This window comes from Triturus cristatus, chromosome 7, assembly GCF_964204655.1.
Source record: "Triturus cristatus chromosome 7, aTriCri1.1, whole genome shotgun sequence".
NCBI lineage: Eukaryota > Metazoa > Chordata > Amphibia > Caudata > Salamandridae > Triturus > Triturus cristatus.
In genome coordinates, this window is record NC_140590.1 from 664,506,534 (window position 1) to 664,522,351 (window position 15,818).

At 40.3% G+C, this 15,818-nt stretch overlaps 1 protein-coding gene across 5 annotated transcripts in view; it reads right to left on the reverse strand.

Moving 5' to 3' along the window:
- The window catches only part of LOC146810317 (ATP-binding cassette sub-family A member 10-like), a 1,555,322-nt gene that overhangs the window by 1,245,573 nt on the left and 293,931 nt on the right, over positions 1-15,818 (reverse strand). For all 5 annotated transcript variants that reach the window (XM_085617313.1, XM_085617310.1, XM_085617311.1 and 2 more), the window contains exon 9: positions 13,680-13,827. In XM_085617313.1, the coding sequence (XP_085473439.1) occupies positions 13,680-13,827 (148 nt within the window). The remainder of the gene's footprint in view (positions 1-13,679; positions 13,828-15,818) is intronic.

Sequence of the window (15,818 nt, forward strand, 5' to 3'; positions counted from 1 at the left end):
GGGTGGAGCAGCAGGGGGCCCACTCTGTGTTGTTCTCCCCCTTGCTTTGACATGCCTACTTGCCTACCCGCCCACCTTTTCACCTGCTTACCTGTCCCGTGGTGCCAGAGATGCCTGGAGGCATGGGCGTGGTTGTGGGCATGTTGTGGGCACGGCTGTGGGCGCTGGTGTGGCAGCCAAGCTGCAACCTACTGACCACAGGCCCAGCAGACCAGCATGCCTGATATTATCAAGGCTGACACACCGCCCTGGAGAAAACCTGCCAACGCCCCTAGCCCCAATTCCCATGCCCAGCCACTCCTGCTGCCTACCGGACCACACTAGACTCTCCCTCAAAATTCCAGCTACAGTTTTCAGGGGGCTAGCTATTTGTAGCAAGGAGGTAAGGAGAGGAGGGCTGGTGTGGGGGCAGATTGAAAGCATTGAAACCAATAAATTAAACAACCTAAAGTACGGACTGTGATCCTATCAACCCCTCCAGGGCCCACAAAGCCACAAAGCCACAAAGCCACATGGCCATAAGGCCACATGACTACATGACCATAAGGCCACATGACTACATGACCACAGGAACAAGGAGTATAAAGGCATAAGGGCATAAGGAAGAATGCAATGCAGGAGGTGCCACTTGAGAAAGCATACATGGCGTGCACTGTATGCACTGGATCCATCTCTCCTGAACCGAGCGGCTTGTACAAAAGCGAGCCAGCTCACGCAAAACCCCAGCCTACACAGGCAATATCCAATATCCAAATATTCAAATATCCAACTTCCTAGCACCAACTTAACCAACCCAATCCAGTCCAGACCCATCCTAGCATAGTTCCAACCCTGACCCGCTGAGGAGACAAGGGTAATAAAGACAGCAAGGCAAGTGTACTTAAGAAACCATGGGAAAACTGTGTGGTATTCAACTCAATCAGGCAACATAGGGGAAAGGAAAAGAAACAGGAAAAAGGGGGAAAAAAAAACAAGGCAGCGACCGTCTGGCAAGGACCAGTTAAGGAAAAACAGGGAATAAAAGAAAAGGGACGCTGATAACAACTACAACAACCACAATGATGAGATCAGGGATGGCAAGGCAGCAGGGGGTAGCGAACCCTAAAACGCGCAGGGCAACAAAGAAGGCATTCTTTAAAGGAAGCGAAGAGGACATGATGAAGAAGAAGAAGGAGGAGGAGGAAATCCCCCAAATCTCACCACTCTTCACCAGCCCACAAGCACAACAACTACCAAAGCAAGCGATGCAATTTGCTCAGACCACTCTGACCAAATTAAGCCATCAACCAAAAAAATACACTAAATTCTCCTTCATAAAAGGCGCCGGCCCAGTTTTATGCCTAAGCGATAAGGAAAGCAACCTCCCTACTCCTCTCCAACTAATTAAAACACATCAAATAGTGCAACAGCCGTCAAGGGTAGACTGCGGAGAGACTGCAGCCACCATGGAAAGGTCGAGCGCAGCAAGACTATGGAATGAAAGTGAAGGAGATGAGAAGATCAATGGGAACAAGGAATTCAGACAAACAAGCAATGTCATGCGGAACCAATCAGAGCTGATCACGCTAAAAAACATAAATAATCCTTATATGAGGGAAAAAGACAGTTCAGTACAGGCCATCAGCTATGCAGAGGCAATGGAAGAGGAAGAAAATGAAAGCACCAACATTCATACCCCTCCCAGTCACATCAAGGAAGAATCTCCAGTCAAATGTTTAACACACCAACTGGGAAAAAGGGAGACGACGTTACAAGAATGTGGAAACCCCACCAACCATACGACCACCTTAAGGGGAGAATCAGAGTCTCCTGAACTCACCCAACAACAACACAAAGAATACTCAGAAGAAGGAAAGCAACCCCGCCTCTGATCCCTATCAGCGCTTTAGCCCATGGAGGACACGACGGGTAATAAAGACCCCACACAAATGCCTACCAGAATGGTGGCCGGGAAAACTCAACTCACTCCTCCGACAACGCCAGAAAGGCCGGATCAACTAACCCAGGGGCAACTGCATGGCCAACTCCCAGCAGCCACTGCGCAAACTGGACCAAAAACAAAAACAAAAACACAAGGGCCATACATTTCAACAACTCAGGAAACTGAACCAGAATCATCTTACCTCACACCAGAGAAATGGGAGAAATTGGTTGCCTCATACTCACTCGCGACCTAAGTAGAGCCCCAAAAAAGAAACAGCTCTTCAAAGCCTAACACGAAACAGGCCAAACCGCATGAAAAAGAAGATACCACACTATTGCATACGATGCAAATGTCGGTAAATGGCATTCAACACCAGTCCGACAAAATGGATATCCAACTGTCAGTCCTCAATTCACTCTCGATTGTCGTCGCAAACATCAACAACAAATTGGCAGATCTCAATAACCTGATAAGAAGGGCACAATCGGAGCCACAAACTGTACAGGCCAGCTGTACCTGCGTAACAATCGTAGACAAGCTGGCAACCCTTCCAATGGTAATGGAAAATCTCCTTTATGACATAAGAAATGCTGTGACACACAAACCAGCAAAAAAAGTAGCCGTTATGAGAAAGGTCGAGCAACAACCAATAAACTCAACAACTCAGGATCTGACCAAGTGTACTCAGGACCTGACACAGGAAGCAAGACCGCCCAATGAGGGCTTGGACCCGACAAGAATAGATGTAAAAAATCAAATAAGGCAAGCATCGCCGACATCCTCAAAGTGCAACACAGCATTCAAATGTAATCCTTCTGGGAAGATTGTTTCAACAACTATCCTGCAAACCTCTGTGGAGGAAACAGAGGAGGAAGGGGCGGAACCAACAATTAATACAGACTACATCACCTTGCAGGGGCAGGAGTCATGATTCTGGAAATGACCTAAAGGAAGATTCTCGAGACACTTCAATGCAGGGAGGTAATGCAACAGAACCCAGCCAAGAGTCATCAGAATGCCCCACTCAGAAAGAGGGGACAGAAGGAAAAGGGAGCATCTCCCCTAAGACAATCACAAGCGGTGACGCTGACCCAAAGAGCAAACCCTGGAAAGGCAGAGGAGGCACAAATGGGGGTACAATTACAACAGGCCTCTACACTGAGACAGATCCGACATGCGGAAGGAACACGTTCGGTACGGAAATAACAATAATAAGCCAACCCCCTGAGTCAGTAGATACACCAATAGTTAATAGGATTCGCCTATAGACCAAACAGCACTTCTGGACTCTCAAACAATCATGTTCCACCCCGAGTACAAGTCAAAGGGACCGGTCGACATATTAAATAGGGGAACAATTCTACGTCTACTAAAGTCCATCAGTAGCTTGAAGAACCTGAAAACCAATGACCTAGAGTCAATTAAATTTGTGGAGTCTCTGGATCAACTGGGAATAAAAGCAACTAAAACAGTTTGGGCCACACCAGACGTAGCCAATAGAGTCTTATAGGAACATACTAAACTCAATGTCTGGGGCATCAAGCTACGGCCCTTCATTAAACTAAGATATACGGAACCCTTAACTGCCATTTTAGAAAATCAAAAAGAACCCGGGCAGGTAGAATCGAGTTTACGTGCACACTCAGTGCTGCGCGGTGCACGCAGCAAAAGTACAGAGAGCAAAGATTCCAGAGACCAGTGGACTCACAGAACAAACATAACCAAAAGCACAGACCCACAAGGGTGGAGTTGGTTATCCAGGACATTAAACACCAAAAGCCAAAATCCGTGACATACTAAGCTCCCCGCACCCAAAGCAAAAAAAAAACTGAAACTTCGTTCCTGGAACATCAACGGCATGGGAGATAAGACTCTAGACCTGGAAACTGCAATCTTAACTCCATAATTTTGACATAGTCTCAAGAAATTTGGTGCGAATTACCAACAGCACTGCAGGGATTCAACATGCACTCCCTACCAGCCACAAAGAGTGCCAAATTTGGCTATAGTAAGGGAGGCCTTGCCACATGCAACTCTATAAAGAGCATTTACGCAATGGAGCAATGACGTGCAGTTTAGCACCTCCAAATCCCATGCAAGTGCTTAGAATCACCTTACAGAGAGAGGTTGAAAATGAGAAGATAATCCACATAAACCTCTATTTACACCTGTGCGACAGAACTAAAGGGAGCCAGCAGCTGAAGGAGGAACTTGAGAGAATTCTAATGGAAGAGCAAACTAACAGCTTGATCATCACTTGGGACTTCAATTTAAAAATGTTCAGAAACATGTCTGAAGATTCCCACATGGAGGAGGACCCATTTGTATGGGATGCAGCAACACAGGACAACAACATATGAAAATAGCTCAGAGGCTTCTACCGACCCTGGAACAGCTGGGCTTTCAAGCATTAAACAGAAGATTTCCAGTAGACCGCCTGCAGACAGCAACATTTCATAATGCAGTAGTAAGCACAACAATGGATTATATATTTACCTCCCGCTGTATTTTCCCTAAAGTGATAGATTACCATATTGGAACCTCAGACTACAGAGATCATTTTCCACAGGAAATCACAATAGAAGCACTATCCACATCTCAATGTCTGTCAGTAAACGCAATTGGCCTGGAAAATATATCTAACGAGAAGAGAATAAAATGTAAAACAGATGACCCGGAAGGCCTCCTCTTCTTCGCAAAACAACTGGTGGAAGAAGTACAAGCCGCTGAGCCTGATAGTATGGGAAGTTGGGAGGCGTTTAATAAAAATCCAGGAAATAAATATGGGGTTAAAAAGGGAATCCATCTAAACAAGAGATCAGCATACCCTCAAAATAAACGCCCCTACTCCAACATCAGAAATAATACACAACTGAAAAAGCTCAAGGCGCTGCTAAACCATGCACTTCAGAGATTGACGAAATGTGACTTAGATCCCATGGCCTTACAAGAACTGAGACAACTGAAAGCCGAGCACAAGAAACTAATTTGGTGCCTCAAAAAAGATGTTGATGAGGCACTCTGGGCTAAACTCCTGCATGATAATAAAAATAATACCAGGTGGTTATTATCATGCAGGGCATTCAAAACATTGTTGTTTTTCATTATAGGGGGGCATTACATGCCCAGGTGCTTGAGAAGACCGGTGGAAGAACCAGTAGTAATTGATACTGGACATGATGGTATTTACCAACTAAATTATTGACTGTCCAGTTCTTTCCGGACTTCTGAACACATAAAACTAGGGGAGGTGAGTTCTTGATCTGGTGTTTGTTCTAATAGTATAGCATGAATTTGCATGTGGAATGAATTATTTATGAAAGATAAATCTAAATGGGGTCGCATTCTCCTTTCTTGATAGAACACACAAATCTAAAGGGGGACCTGCTCTGTTTTTGTTGATACGGTAGAGGTATTCGCCGGCCTTTTTTTAACCAAAGGGGAATCTCTTGAGGTAAGACACATGAGTGTATAGATGGCCAATTGGTTGTAGTTTTTGGAATTGGTTTATTTATGTGTCCCCGTCTGGGCTAGTAACTAGTATATTCTCTTTTTTTTCCTTCCTTTCCGTTCCGCTTCATTTAGGTTGTAATATAATATTAAAGATCTATTTTTGGAATCCTATAATTTGATTGCACACCGGATCTCCTGCGAGTTGGATTAGTGGTAAGCACACGCAATTTATAAAGATCCCTCTGAGGGTTGTTGGAATACAGTTGATGGGGGTTTCTACTACTTGAATAACACTGAGGTTTCTACCTGTGAGGGAAGAATAACGGGTGGTCCCATTGTTAATCAAACTAGATATAATAAGGGCTACCTTTACAAAAAAAGAAGAAAAATCTAATGCTTAGGAGCTAGCACTACCATTTAATCAGATTAAATTAACCGATATGAAGTCTTTGTTCTTACTTGTAACCAGGCATGTCGAGTGTCACACAAGTTAAAGTTCAAACAAAGCAACACTAGATCGAGAGTGAAGTAACTGACAGCAAGTGTATAAAATCCATTCTTGGAGAATAATTGTGAAGTAAGGCCATAGAGTTAGGATACAGTAAAATTGAAATTGGGCCATTTGGCTGTAAGGAAACCAAAAGATTATGTGTTTCCTCATTGGTTTCATGTAAAGCATATACATAGAGTGTATAAATTGGTGTCAATATGAAAATTGAATACTTACACAGTATAGCATATTCTTTGGTTTATTGATGAATTGAGATGTAGGACGAAATACATGTGTATTAGGAGTTAGTTGTACACTATAAATCTAACTTTTTAAATGTATGTGTTTACATGTTTGTATATAGTGTATGTTGTATATAAAATGACAGTTTCTTCAAAAAGTGTGTTTTAAAGGTTGGTCTAGTCGTCTTATTGTCTGATTGTTTCTCTAATGTAGCAGCTGTGTTTTATGTTCTTTTGTTTAACCAGCCCTGAAAAAGTCCTGCGAGAACAGGGACGAAATGCGTAGGCTGTTCCAAATCTACATTTGTTACCTTGCACACATTCTGTGAAAATAAAGAAGATGAAAAACAATCAGACTGCTTGAGTAGTATTACATTTGAAATTATTTTCCTGATACCATTTATTGATTTGAAAGCAACTTGCTGTCAGTGTGCTTGCATATAAATAATAGACAATTTTAGATGTATCTTTGAGAAACTTTGGACTCTTGGTGGAATGTAAAATATATATATATATATAGTGCTACTCAAAATTGTGCATTTGTAAGAATAAGTTTGTGTTTTTCTCGGTTGACCCAAAAGAGTGAGCATTGTTTTTTTGAAGAATTAGTAGGGACAAAAGGAAACCGTTTTTCTGTTGTATTATTATTAGATAATGAAGCAAAATATTATGCAGGATTATTTCTACAAGAACTGACGTCCTGGCCCGCAGAAATCTCAGCAATCCTGCTAAACCAAACAGGCTTCTGTAAGAATATGGGGACTACAACCAACATCTTAATCCTCTCACTACTGATAGACACTGCACTTGCCATAAAACAACCCCTGTACCTGTGTTTTATCGATTATAGTTCAGCGTTTAACCATATAAACAGGAACTTACAGTGGCGAAAAATAAAAAGACTGAACATTTCATTGCTACTTCTAAAACAGCTAATTCTTTTACATTGTAAAACCTTGGTGCAAGTAAAACTGGGTGAGGGAGACCACCTAACAAAGAAGATCTCAACAACCTCTGGACCGAAACAAGGCTGCGTGCTTGCCCCAATACTTTTCAACCTCTTTATGGTGGAACTTTCGCTCACTCTCAATGGAGGAAACTCACACGCTCCCAAGTTAGGTGGCCTCCAGTTATCTAACTTATTCTACGCGGATGACTTGATGCTAATTAGCCCCACACCAGTAGGTTTACAGCACCTGCTTGATATTACATCTCGGTACTCGGAGGAGAACAAATTAAGCATTAACCGAGAAAAAACCAAAATCCCGAGTGTGAACATCTGCAAAAAAAAGTCAAAGCACCACTGGCATTTGGCGTCATGCAAGCTGGAAGCTGTACAAAATTACAGGTATTTGGGAGTAATCATCGATAACAAAGGGAACTATATAGCTCAATGTGAGGACATAAAAAAAGAGGAAAAATGACTGCTGTGGCACTAATAAACCTAAATAACAATATCTCTGGCCCAAACCTCCTCCCCTTTACCAGAGTGATACAGGTGAAACTTATACCATCCATCACTTGAGGAAGAGAAGCCATGAGAGGGAGAGATGCTGAAACTCTGGATCGCACAACAGTAAGAGCAATACAAATGATCTATGGGTTACCAGGATACCCATCCCGCACACAACTGAGGCTGGAGTTCTGGATACAAAGACAAGAGCTCACCCATAAAGGAGCGTTCATTAAAAGCTGGTACAAAATTAAAAGGGGGCCACCAGATTTGCTCAATACCTATTTGTGGAAAGAACTGCAAACCAAGGAGGCATGTCCAGCCAGACGCTATTTTGACAGCTCACTCAACCAACTGGGGCTGCAGAACCTTTGGGCGCTTCCAGTGTTTTATCGATTATAGTGCAGCGTTCGACCATATAAACAGGAACTTACTGTGGCAAACATTAAAAAGGCTGAACATTTCATCGCTACTTCTAAAACAGCTAATTCTTTTACATAGTAACACGTAGGTGCAAGTAAAACTGGGAGCAGGAGACCACCTAGCAAAGAAGATCCCAACAACCTCTGGACTGAAACAAGGCTGCGTGCTTGCCCTAATACTTTTCAACCACTTTATGGCGGAGCTTTCGGCCACTCTCAATGGAAGCAACTCACACGCTCCCAAGTTCAGTGGCCTCCAGTTATCTAACTTATTTTACGCGGATGACTTGGTGCTTATTAGCCGGACACCTATAGGTTTACAGCACCTGCTTGATATTACATCTCGGTACTCAGAGGAGAACAAACTAAGCATTAACCAAGAAAAAACAAAAATCCTGAGTGTGAACATCCACAAAAAAAAGTCAAAGCACCCCTGGCATCTGGTGTCATGCAAGCTGGAAGCTGTACAAAATTACTTGGGAGTTATCATCAATAACAAAGGGAACTATATAGCTCAGTGTGAGGCCATAAAAAAAGAGGAATAATGACTGCTGCGGCACTAAGAAACTTAAAAAACAATATCTCTGGCCCAAACCTCCTCCCCTTTACCAGAGTGATCCAGGCAAAAGTTATACCTTCCATCACTTATGGAAGCGAAGCCATGAGAGGGAGAGACGCTGAAACACTGGATCGCACAATAGTAAGAGCAATACGAATGATCTATGGGTTACCAGGATACACATCCCGTCGACAACTGAGGCTGGAGTTCGGCATACAAAGACAAGAGATTGCCCATAAAGGAGCGTTCATTAAAAGCTGGTACAAAATCAAAAGGGGGCCACCAGATTTGCTCAATACCTATTTGTGGAAAGAACTGCAGACCAGGGAGGCATGTCCAGCTAGATGCTATTTGGACAGCTTCCTCAACCAACTGGGGCTGCAGAACCTTAGGGGGATACCAGGGACCTTCACAAGCTTAAAAAAAATAGTACATAACACTGTCAAAAAAGAATCACTCATACAGGATAAAGATGCCCTGTCAGAGTGCCCTCATGGCTTGTTAACCATACAGTCCTATAACAAGGAGTCACCCGAAGCCTATCTCCACACTGGCTTCTCTAGAACCATCAAAGAGAAGTTCTTGAAACTCCGCCTAGGCATATTGCCATCTGCATACCATATGCCGCCGTGGCTATGCCCTCGGAAACCAGCACTTTGCCGACTATGAGGGGAGGGAGAGGAGGACATAGTGCACCTGCTAACCATATGCAGGACTCTAACACAGGACTGTTGGACCCTCCTTAGACCACTCTTTAACAAGAAACAGATTCGGACTTGCAGACAAGCAGTGTTAGCAAGCCTCTCCGGCGAGGATGTCCAATTAAGCTGCCGCCTTGTAAAATTTGTATCCATCGCTGAACTGAGTATTAAAGACAAGCCAGCCAGCTAGCAGATGGAAATGCAGCTGAGCGGACCATGGTACTTAGACTCGGCTTTCACAAGGAGCTGATTACGCTGCCGCCCCAATGAGAACTCCAGCACAGGTTAATGCCGCCATGCCACATACTTTAAATGGACCCGCACTGGGTAGATCGCTCAATAGAATTAATTTTTATGATTGATCAATCAGTCTCTTCTAAGTATTTAATGATTTTAAATGTATGCATTGTTTTATTCTATTGCAAAATCTCTTGTTGCAAATAGCTGCTTTGCACTCAGCACCTTTGTCTGCTGTAAGTCAGGCGGAACACTTCTGAAACTTGTAAGAATCTTGCAGAGGTAAAAAAAAATGGCAGCTTTTGCACTTCGCACTTTCCTTACATACTCAGGCATTTTTGCTCTGCTGCTAAGTTTACACCCACAGAGAACGAATTGCCTGTTTATAATGAATGCCATGTGAAACACGCATGAAACTCACAATAATCCTCTTGCACATTGCACTTTCCTTTGCATGCCCTGAAAACCTTGCTTTTTGCTGCTTCATCTATCCTGTGGTCAAGCATTGGACCAACGAGGATAGCTCCGTCTTTCAAGCTGCCAATTTTATGATTATAAAAAACAGATTAACCGTACCTTTTCTCTCGAAGGTTTTAGGTTACTCCCTAGGGAGTATCAGGGTTACATTTTATCTCAATTTTATTGTGTTTTAACGGTAACTTATTCTTTCGTTCAAATTGTTGCACTGAATATACAACACGAGATGCACGTTTGTAAAGGTTTTAATTAACTGTACAATATACTCAATTTCATTTCATTTCATTATTTGCAAGAGTGGTGCCTGCCACCATGGTGGGATCAGTTTTGGCCAACAAAAATGAGTGAACAAACACCAAAAAGACCTGATCAATACGGGCAAAATCCACTTTCATATATTAGATTGGGAATGGGTATTCAACTTGTAGTACCTACAAAACAAATGTTGCTGTCCACAATCCTTAAAGCCCAATAAAAAATCTTTAGGGTTGTCAGTCACTGTGCTCCAGATATACCCCCCAATTTAAACAGGTGTATACACAAAAAAATAATTGTGAATAGGCGAGATAGCACCTCACGTGCGCTACACCAAAGGAGCTACTGGTTGGTTCTCACCAGTTGTTCCCACGTTTCTCATCATAGGTAGCTATCTCACCTGTGAAAATAAAGAAAAAGTGTCCAGTACAAAAAGGTGAAAAATGTTTGTGATTATCACAAAAAAGAAGAACAAAGAGACCTGTAAAATTAAAATTGAGTTAAGCCACAAGTACACCAGATGCCAATTTTATTCAAACTTGTGAGCTTACTCAAAGTTTAAAACAACTGCATGTTGCAGACCAATTGAAGATAGGCCAACATGTTTCATTGCCTCTTTTTCTTATTGGCAATTTGATCAGGGCTCGAGGTTGTAAATCACCTTACTGTACTTTCATTTTGTACACAAAGTGACGGGTGTTAGCCAAGGCCCCTCGTACCAGCCATCCACCTCGTCACAGGGTACTTGCTTCTATTATGAGACCCTTTTACAACACATATGTTGTCGTAAATCGCGTGTACCAGTGGGACGAGTGTTGTCTCATTCCGGTCCAAACTAAAATGAGTGACAGATGGCCCAGCACTAAATAATGGCATGGTGGAGTTGTTTGGGGCTTTTTTATTTTCTGAAAAGAAACCCAAAGTCAGGGGTTTGCTTTAGAAAATTAGAAATAAATGTTCCTTTTTTTACTTTTTTCTTCCCAGACTCTACTATACATAGCATGGTGAAGTCTGCCAGGAATAAGCTGACAGACATGATGTTAGAAGGCCAACCCTAAATAGGGGAATGGAGATATGATGTTCATATTTGTGAATGTATTGGCATAATCGTGGTGTAGCAGAAGGGCAGGGACCATCCATGCAATATTGGGGCAGTCTGGACAAAGCTGTGGCTATCTTGGCATACTAATAGAATGGAATAATGTACTGATTTGTAAACCTAATTCTGGCTTCACTCTCCCAAGAATGGTATACCACCTAAATACCAACTTTAAAATATTGTCTGACTATAATACTGTGGTCAAATCTTTCAAACTATTATTCTGACTGTGGACAATAATATATAAGGTAAGTATATCTTTTTTTTAAAAACTTTTTGCTTTTTTTAAAGATTAACATCAAAGTTTAAAATATTGTTTACTATAATATAGCTTTTTATTCTGTCGTTTTATCAAAGTGCATTGTATTTTTGCTAACTAATTTATATTATTGTGAATTTATTTCCTAATTTATTCAAATAACATTATTGTAATGTACACTTTTGGGAATTTATATGTTTATTTTGGGATTTGGTCGGTAGTGTTTTTCTAACTTCTATATTATTAATGGCATTTGGTTAATATTGACTTATTAAACTTGTCAAACTGTTATTAATTTGATTACCTGGTTGACAATTTTTGGATTATGGAAGAAATCCTAATTTTGGGATGTGAAAATTTATAAAAATACATTATATTGTTAATGTCTTAACTACGCCAGTTTTCCAATAGGTAAATGTTTTTTGAAAGCTTAATTGTAAATTATAAATGTGTGTAAATGATTATTTTTTAGAAAAGTATTTTATAATTTTCGATGGTTTAAGAGGTGTATTGGTGTTTGGGTAGGTAGTGTTAATTAAAAAAAATATTTAATTGTTGTCAATTGTTTAATATTTAAAATGTACAGTATCCGAAATGGTTATTTATCTGTTAGTATGTTTATAATTGTACAATTATTTATTCACTTTTACAGTGTTTATTGGAGGATTGCATTGCTGAGACACTTAGAGCCTAACTACAATGTCGGTGGGCCTGCCAATCAAAGGCTGTCATTGGCGGTTCCACGGTCATATAGGCCATTGGTCCGCCCGCTGCAGCAGTTAGGGATGGATCCTGTTGAGCGGCAGGCAGAATCCTGTTTCTGCACAGGCACCACCATTGGGATTAGGATATTCCTTTCGACAGCCTTTTTCATGGCTGTCGGACTGCCATGAAAAGGCTGTCAGATACCGACTTTGGGCCACCACATAGGACCCCAATCCCACATGGGCCACTGCTAAGTGACCCAGGGGCACATGTAGTGCCCTCCCACACATCCATGCTCTGTGTGCCAGGCATCAGAGGGTGCATGGCACGCGGTGCATGAATGGGCACAAAGTGCCCTGTTACACTGCAGCTTGTGCTGCAGCCAGCACAAGCCTCAACGTAAAAGGGCACTTTTCTGACCACCAGTAAGGAAGTGGCATCATGATTCGGCCGTTGGACCCGCCGACTGCTTGTCAGGTGGTCTCCGGACCGCCACAACTGCGGTCGGTGGTCTGAGCATCAAGCATAAGCGGCCCCTTAGTTACCATCTATCAATTTTTATTAACTATTTTATCTATTAACTAAATTAAATTTAATGGAACACTATTTATTAAACGCATCACATTTGTTTAAAATTATTGTATTGCAATATATATTATAAAATCAGTATATTTTTATTATGGCATATTGTTAAATTATAATTATTAAAAATTGTAAAAAAACAATTGGTTGGGAAATGATGTAATTATCATATGCAATTTTGTTATTTTTCTGTAAGTTTTGTGTTTTATTGGCGGGTAAGATTACTGTTTATTTACAAATGATTTATTTAATAATTTGAATAGAGCTTTTACCACTTGAAATATTTGTGATTTATTTTAAAGTACTGTAATGTATTTTTTCTTCATATTATAGGTTTTTCAGATGAAAGCTAGGTTTTTAAATGTTTTTTCAATTTCTGAAATAATTTTGAATGGACAATTATATTAGACTAGTGTTTTGGGGCCTGTGGCTGGCAGATCCCAAGTTAGCTGGAATCTGACACTTTGTTTGTACTCGTTATATAATTCTACATCACTGGAAAGAAATATGTTATTATCTGTAACCACATTACCTTTTTGTTCTGATAAAGAGATGCCTAAAGAAAATTAATATTTGACTAGTTAGGTTGGTAAATCAATCTCCCCATCCACCGTTCCCCCAGTGTATGCGCTTTCCCCAATATTTGTCTGACTGGAGTTAGAAAACTAAATACATCGGCCCACAATCCATGCACTATCTGAAATGTTTATTAGACTGGAGTTAGATTTCCACACCATCTCATCTGTATTCTGTACTGTAATGCAAGTATTCATGAAATTGTTCTTTTGCCTGAATAATGAAGAAAAGCACGTAACACCTACTTGGCAAGACCTCATCAAAGTATACCGCCAGCAGCATGTACAAAACAGCATTTATCACCAGGATGGAAAAAACTGCAACCATGGGATAAGGGCCTTCACTCAAGTTATTAAGCTGGATGCCTTCCTTTGCATTCTCTAAGAACACCGCCTAGGCAAATGAGATTGAGTAAGATCATTAATTTATTCAGCAGAAGATGAGAACTCAAACAAATATCAGACGTTACATTGAAAGACGTTAACATTAGGAGTCATTACTCTGGGATAAGTATATTAGGGTTGCTTTACATTCTAGTTTTCTACTTCGAGAGAGCCTTTGATTTGCAGGTAATGTGATAAAGCATTAATTTTAACATCATACAGACATAGGCACACATATAGGTATTCACACATACATTTATATTTATATAGTTTCACACAAACATGCATATATATTTATTCAAATTTTAATATTTTTATATGTACATATATTTATATTTTAATTCTAAACTTTGATCAATTTGTCTATTTTGATTTATTGATCATCTTTGAAAAAACATTATTATTTAAATGTAACTATATATTGTTTTTAATTACATATTTGTATTCAATTAATTTCACACCCCACAACCTCCTTACTACCCTAAACGCTACCCATCCCGGAAAACTAAAAACCTCTTACTACCCTACCCTGAATCCTCTTAATACCTACAAAACCTAAACCTTTATATAAAAAAAGTAAAAATAAAGGCATATACCTATATTTAAAGTTATATTTTATTAATGAATTCATACCTAATCCTTATTTTGGTATTTATTGTAAATTGTAAATGCTTATGACAAAAAGCACATAACCATATATTATTGCCATACAAGACTTCATCCATCCCTAATCCAAAACCTATGTAATGATCTCACCCATAATAGCATCATGCCTACATGCCTACATGAAGATGGATACAATTTTCATTTATATATTTTTTTAGACGTACGCACAAGTATATATGGAGTAAGCCTTTCACTGAGTTATCTTTTCAACAATTGTCATACTGTGACAATTTGATTGTTGAAACAAGATTGCAATTTTATGAGGGGTGCATAAGCTAATGAGAGAATCGTGAATATATTGAATACATTGAAAATGCAGGCACATATAATACACATCAGGGCAAAAGGTGCTAAACCCCTCTCGGGACTAATTTTGTTCACAACTTGGCTCTTTTCACTCAGTCCAGTAGTAATAAAATTAGTGATAGTCGGCACTTGTTCTTAGTGGTCACTTGATTTAGGTTTATAAATCTATGCAGGTTCTGAGGTTCCGTTTTTTCCCTGGCACAAAAATAAGGGTGATCAGGCTGGAGATTGAGATGGGCTGTTAGTCTGTTGGCTAAATGCTTATCCAAGTATTCTTTAAGGTATTTGGTTTTCTTCTTCAGTTAGTGCATAAATTAGACTACAGGGTAAATGTTCTCCTGGTTCTAGTTCTATTTTACAATCTTAAGATCTATGTGGGGGTAATTTCTCAGCATCATTTCATCATTACTGCTGCTAAATCCTTGTACTGAGTCAGAATGTCTTTGGACTCTAGAAAGAAAATCATTCTTGAATGTGTGACTAAGATTGCTGCCAGAGCGTACTCTGATATGTATTCTTTGTACTAAAAACAAATCATTAGCCAATACTTTGAATTCATGGTTACTGTTCTTCTTTCCCAATCTATTGTGGGATTATGCTCCATGAGCCATGGCAATCCTAAAATTAATTGGGGTTGAGGTGCATCAAATTAAATGTTTTTCTCTCTGTGCCCATTAAATCCAATTAGGTCAATAATTTCAGTTTCTTCAGTGATCAGTCTTGAAGACAGATTTGTACCATCTACTGCTCAAACAATTTCTTGCCTTTTCTTCTTGATGAAATGTATTCCCATGTTGTTTGCATAACTGACATCGCAGAAATTTCCTGTGGCCCTTGATTTGATAATGACAAATGCCTCATGGATCTCGTGTTTCTAAATCTTGTGGTCACTGATATAATATGAAAAGCTATAGATTGTAGAGTATTTACCACCTGTTGAGCTTATGCAGTTGTCTTTTTTGTCAGCCCAATCAGACCAACTCCCCTTACTGTTGGGCTCTCTCTTTTACCGTCTGACTAGATTTCTAT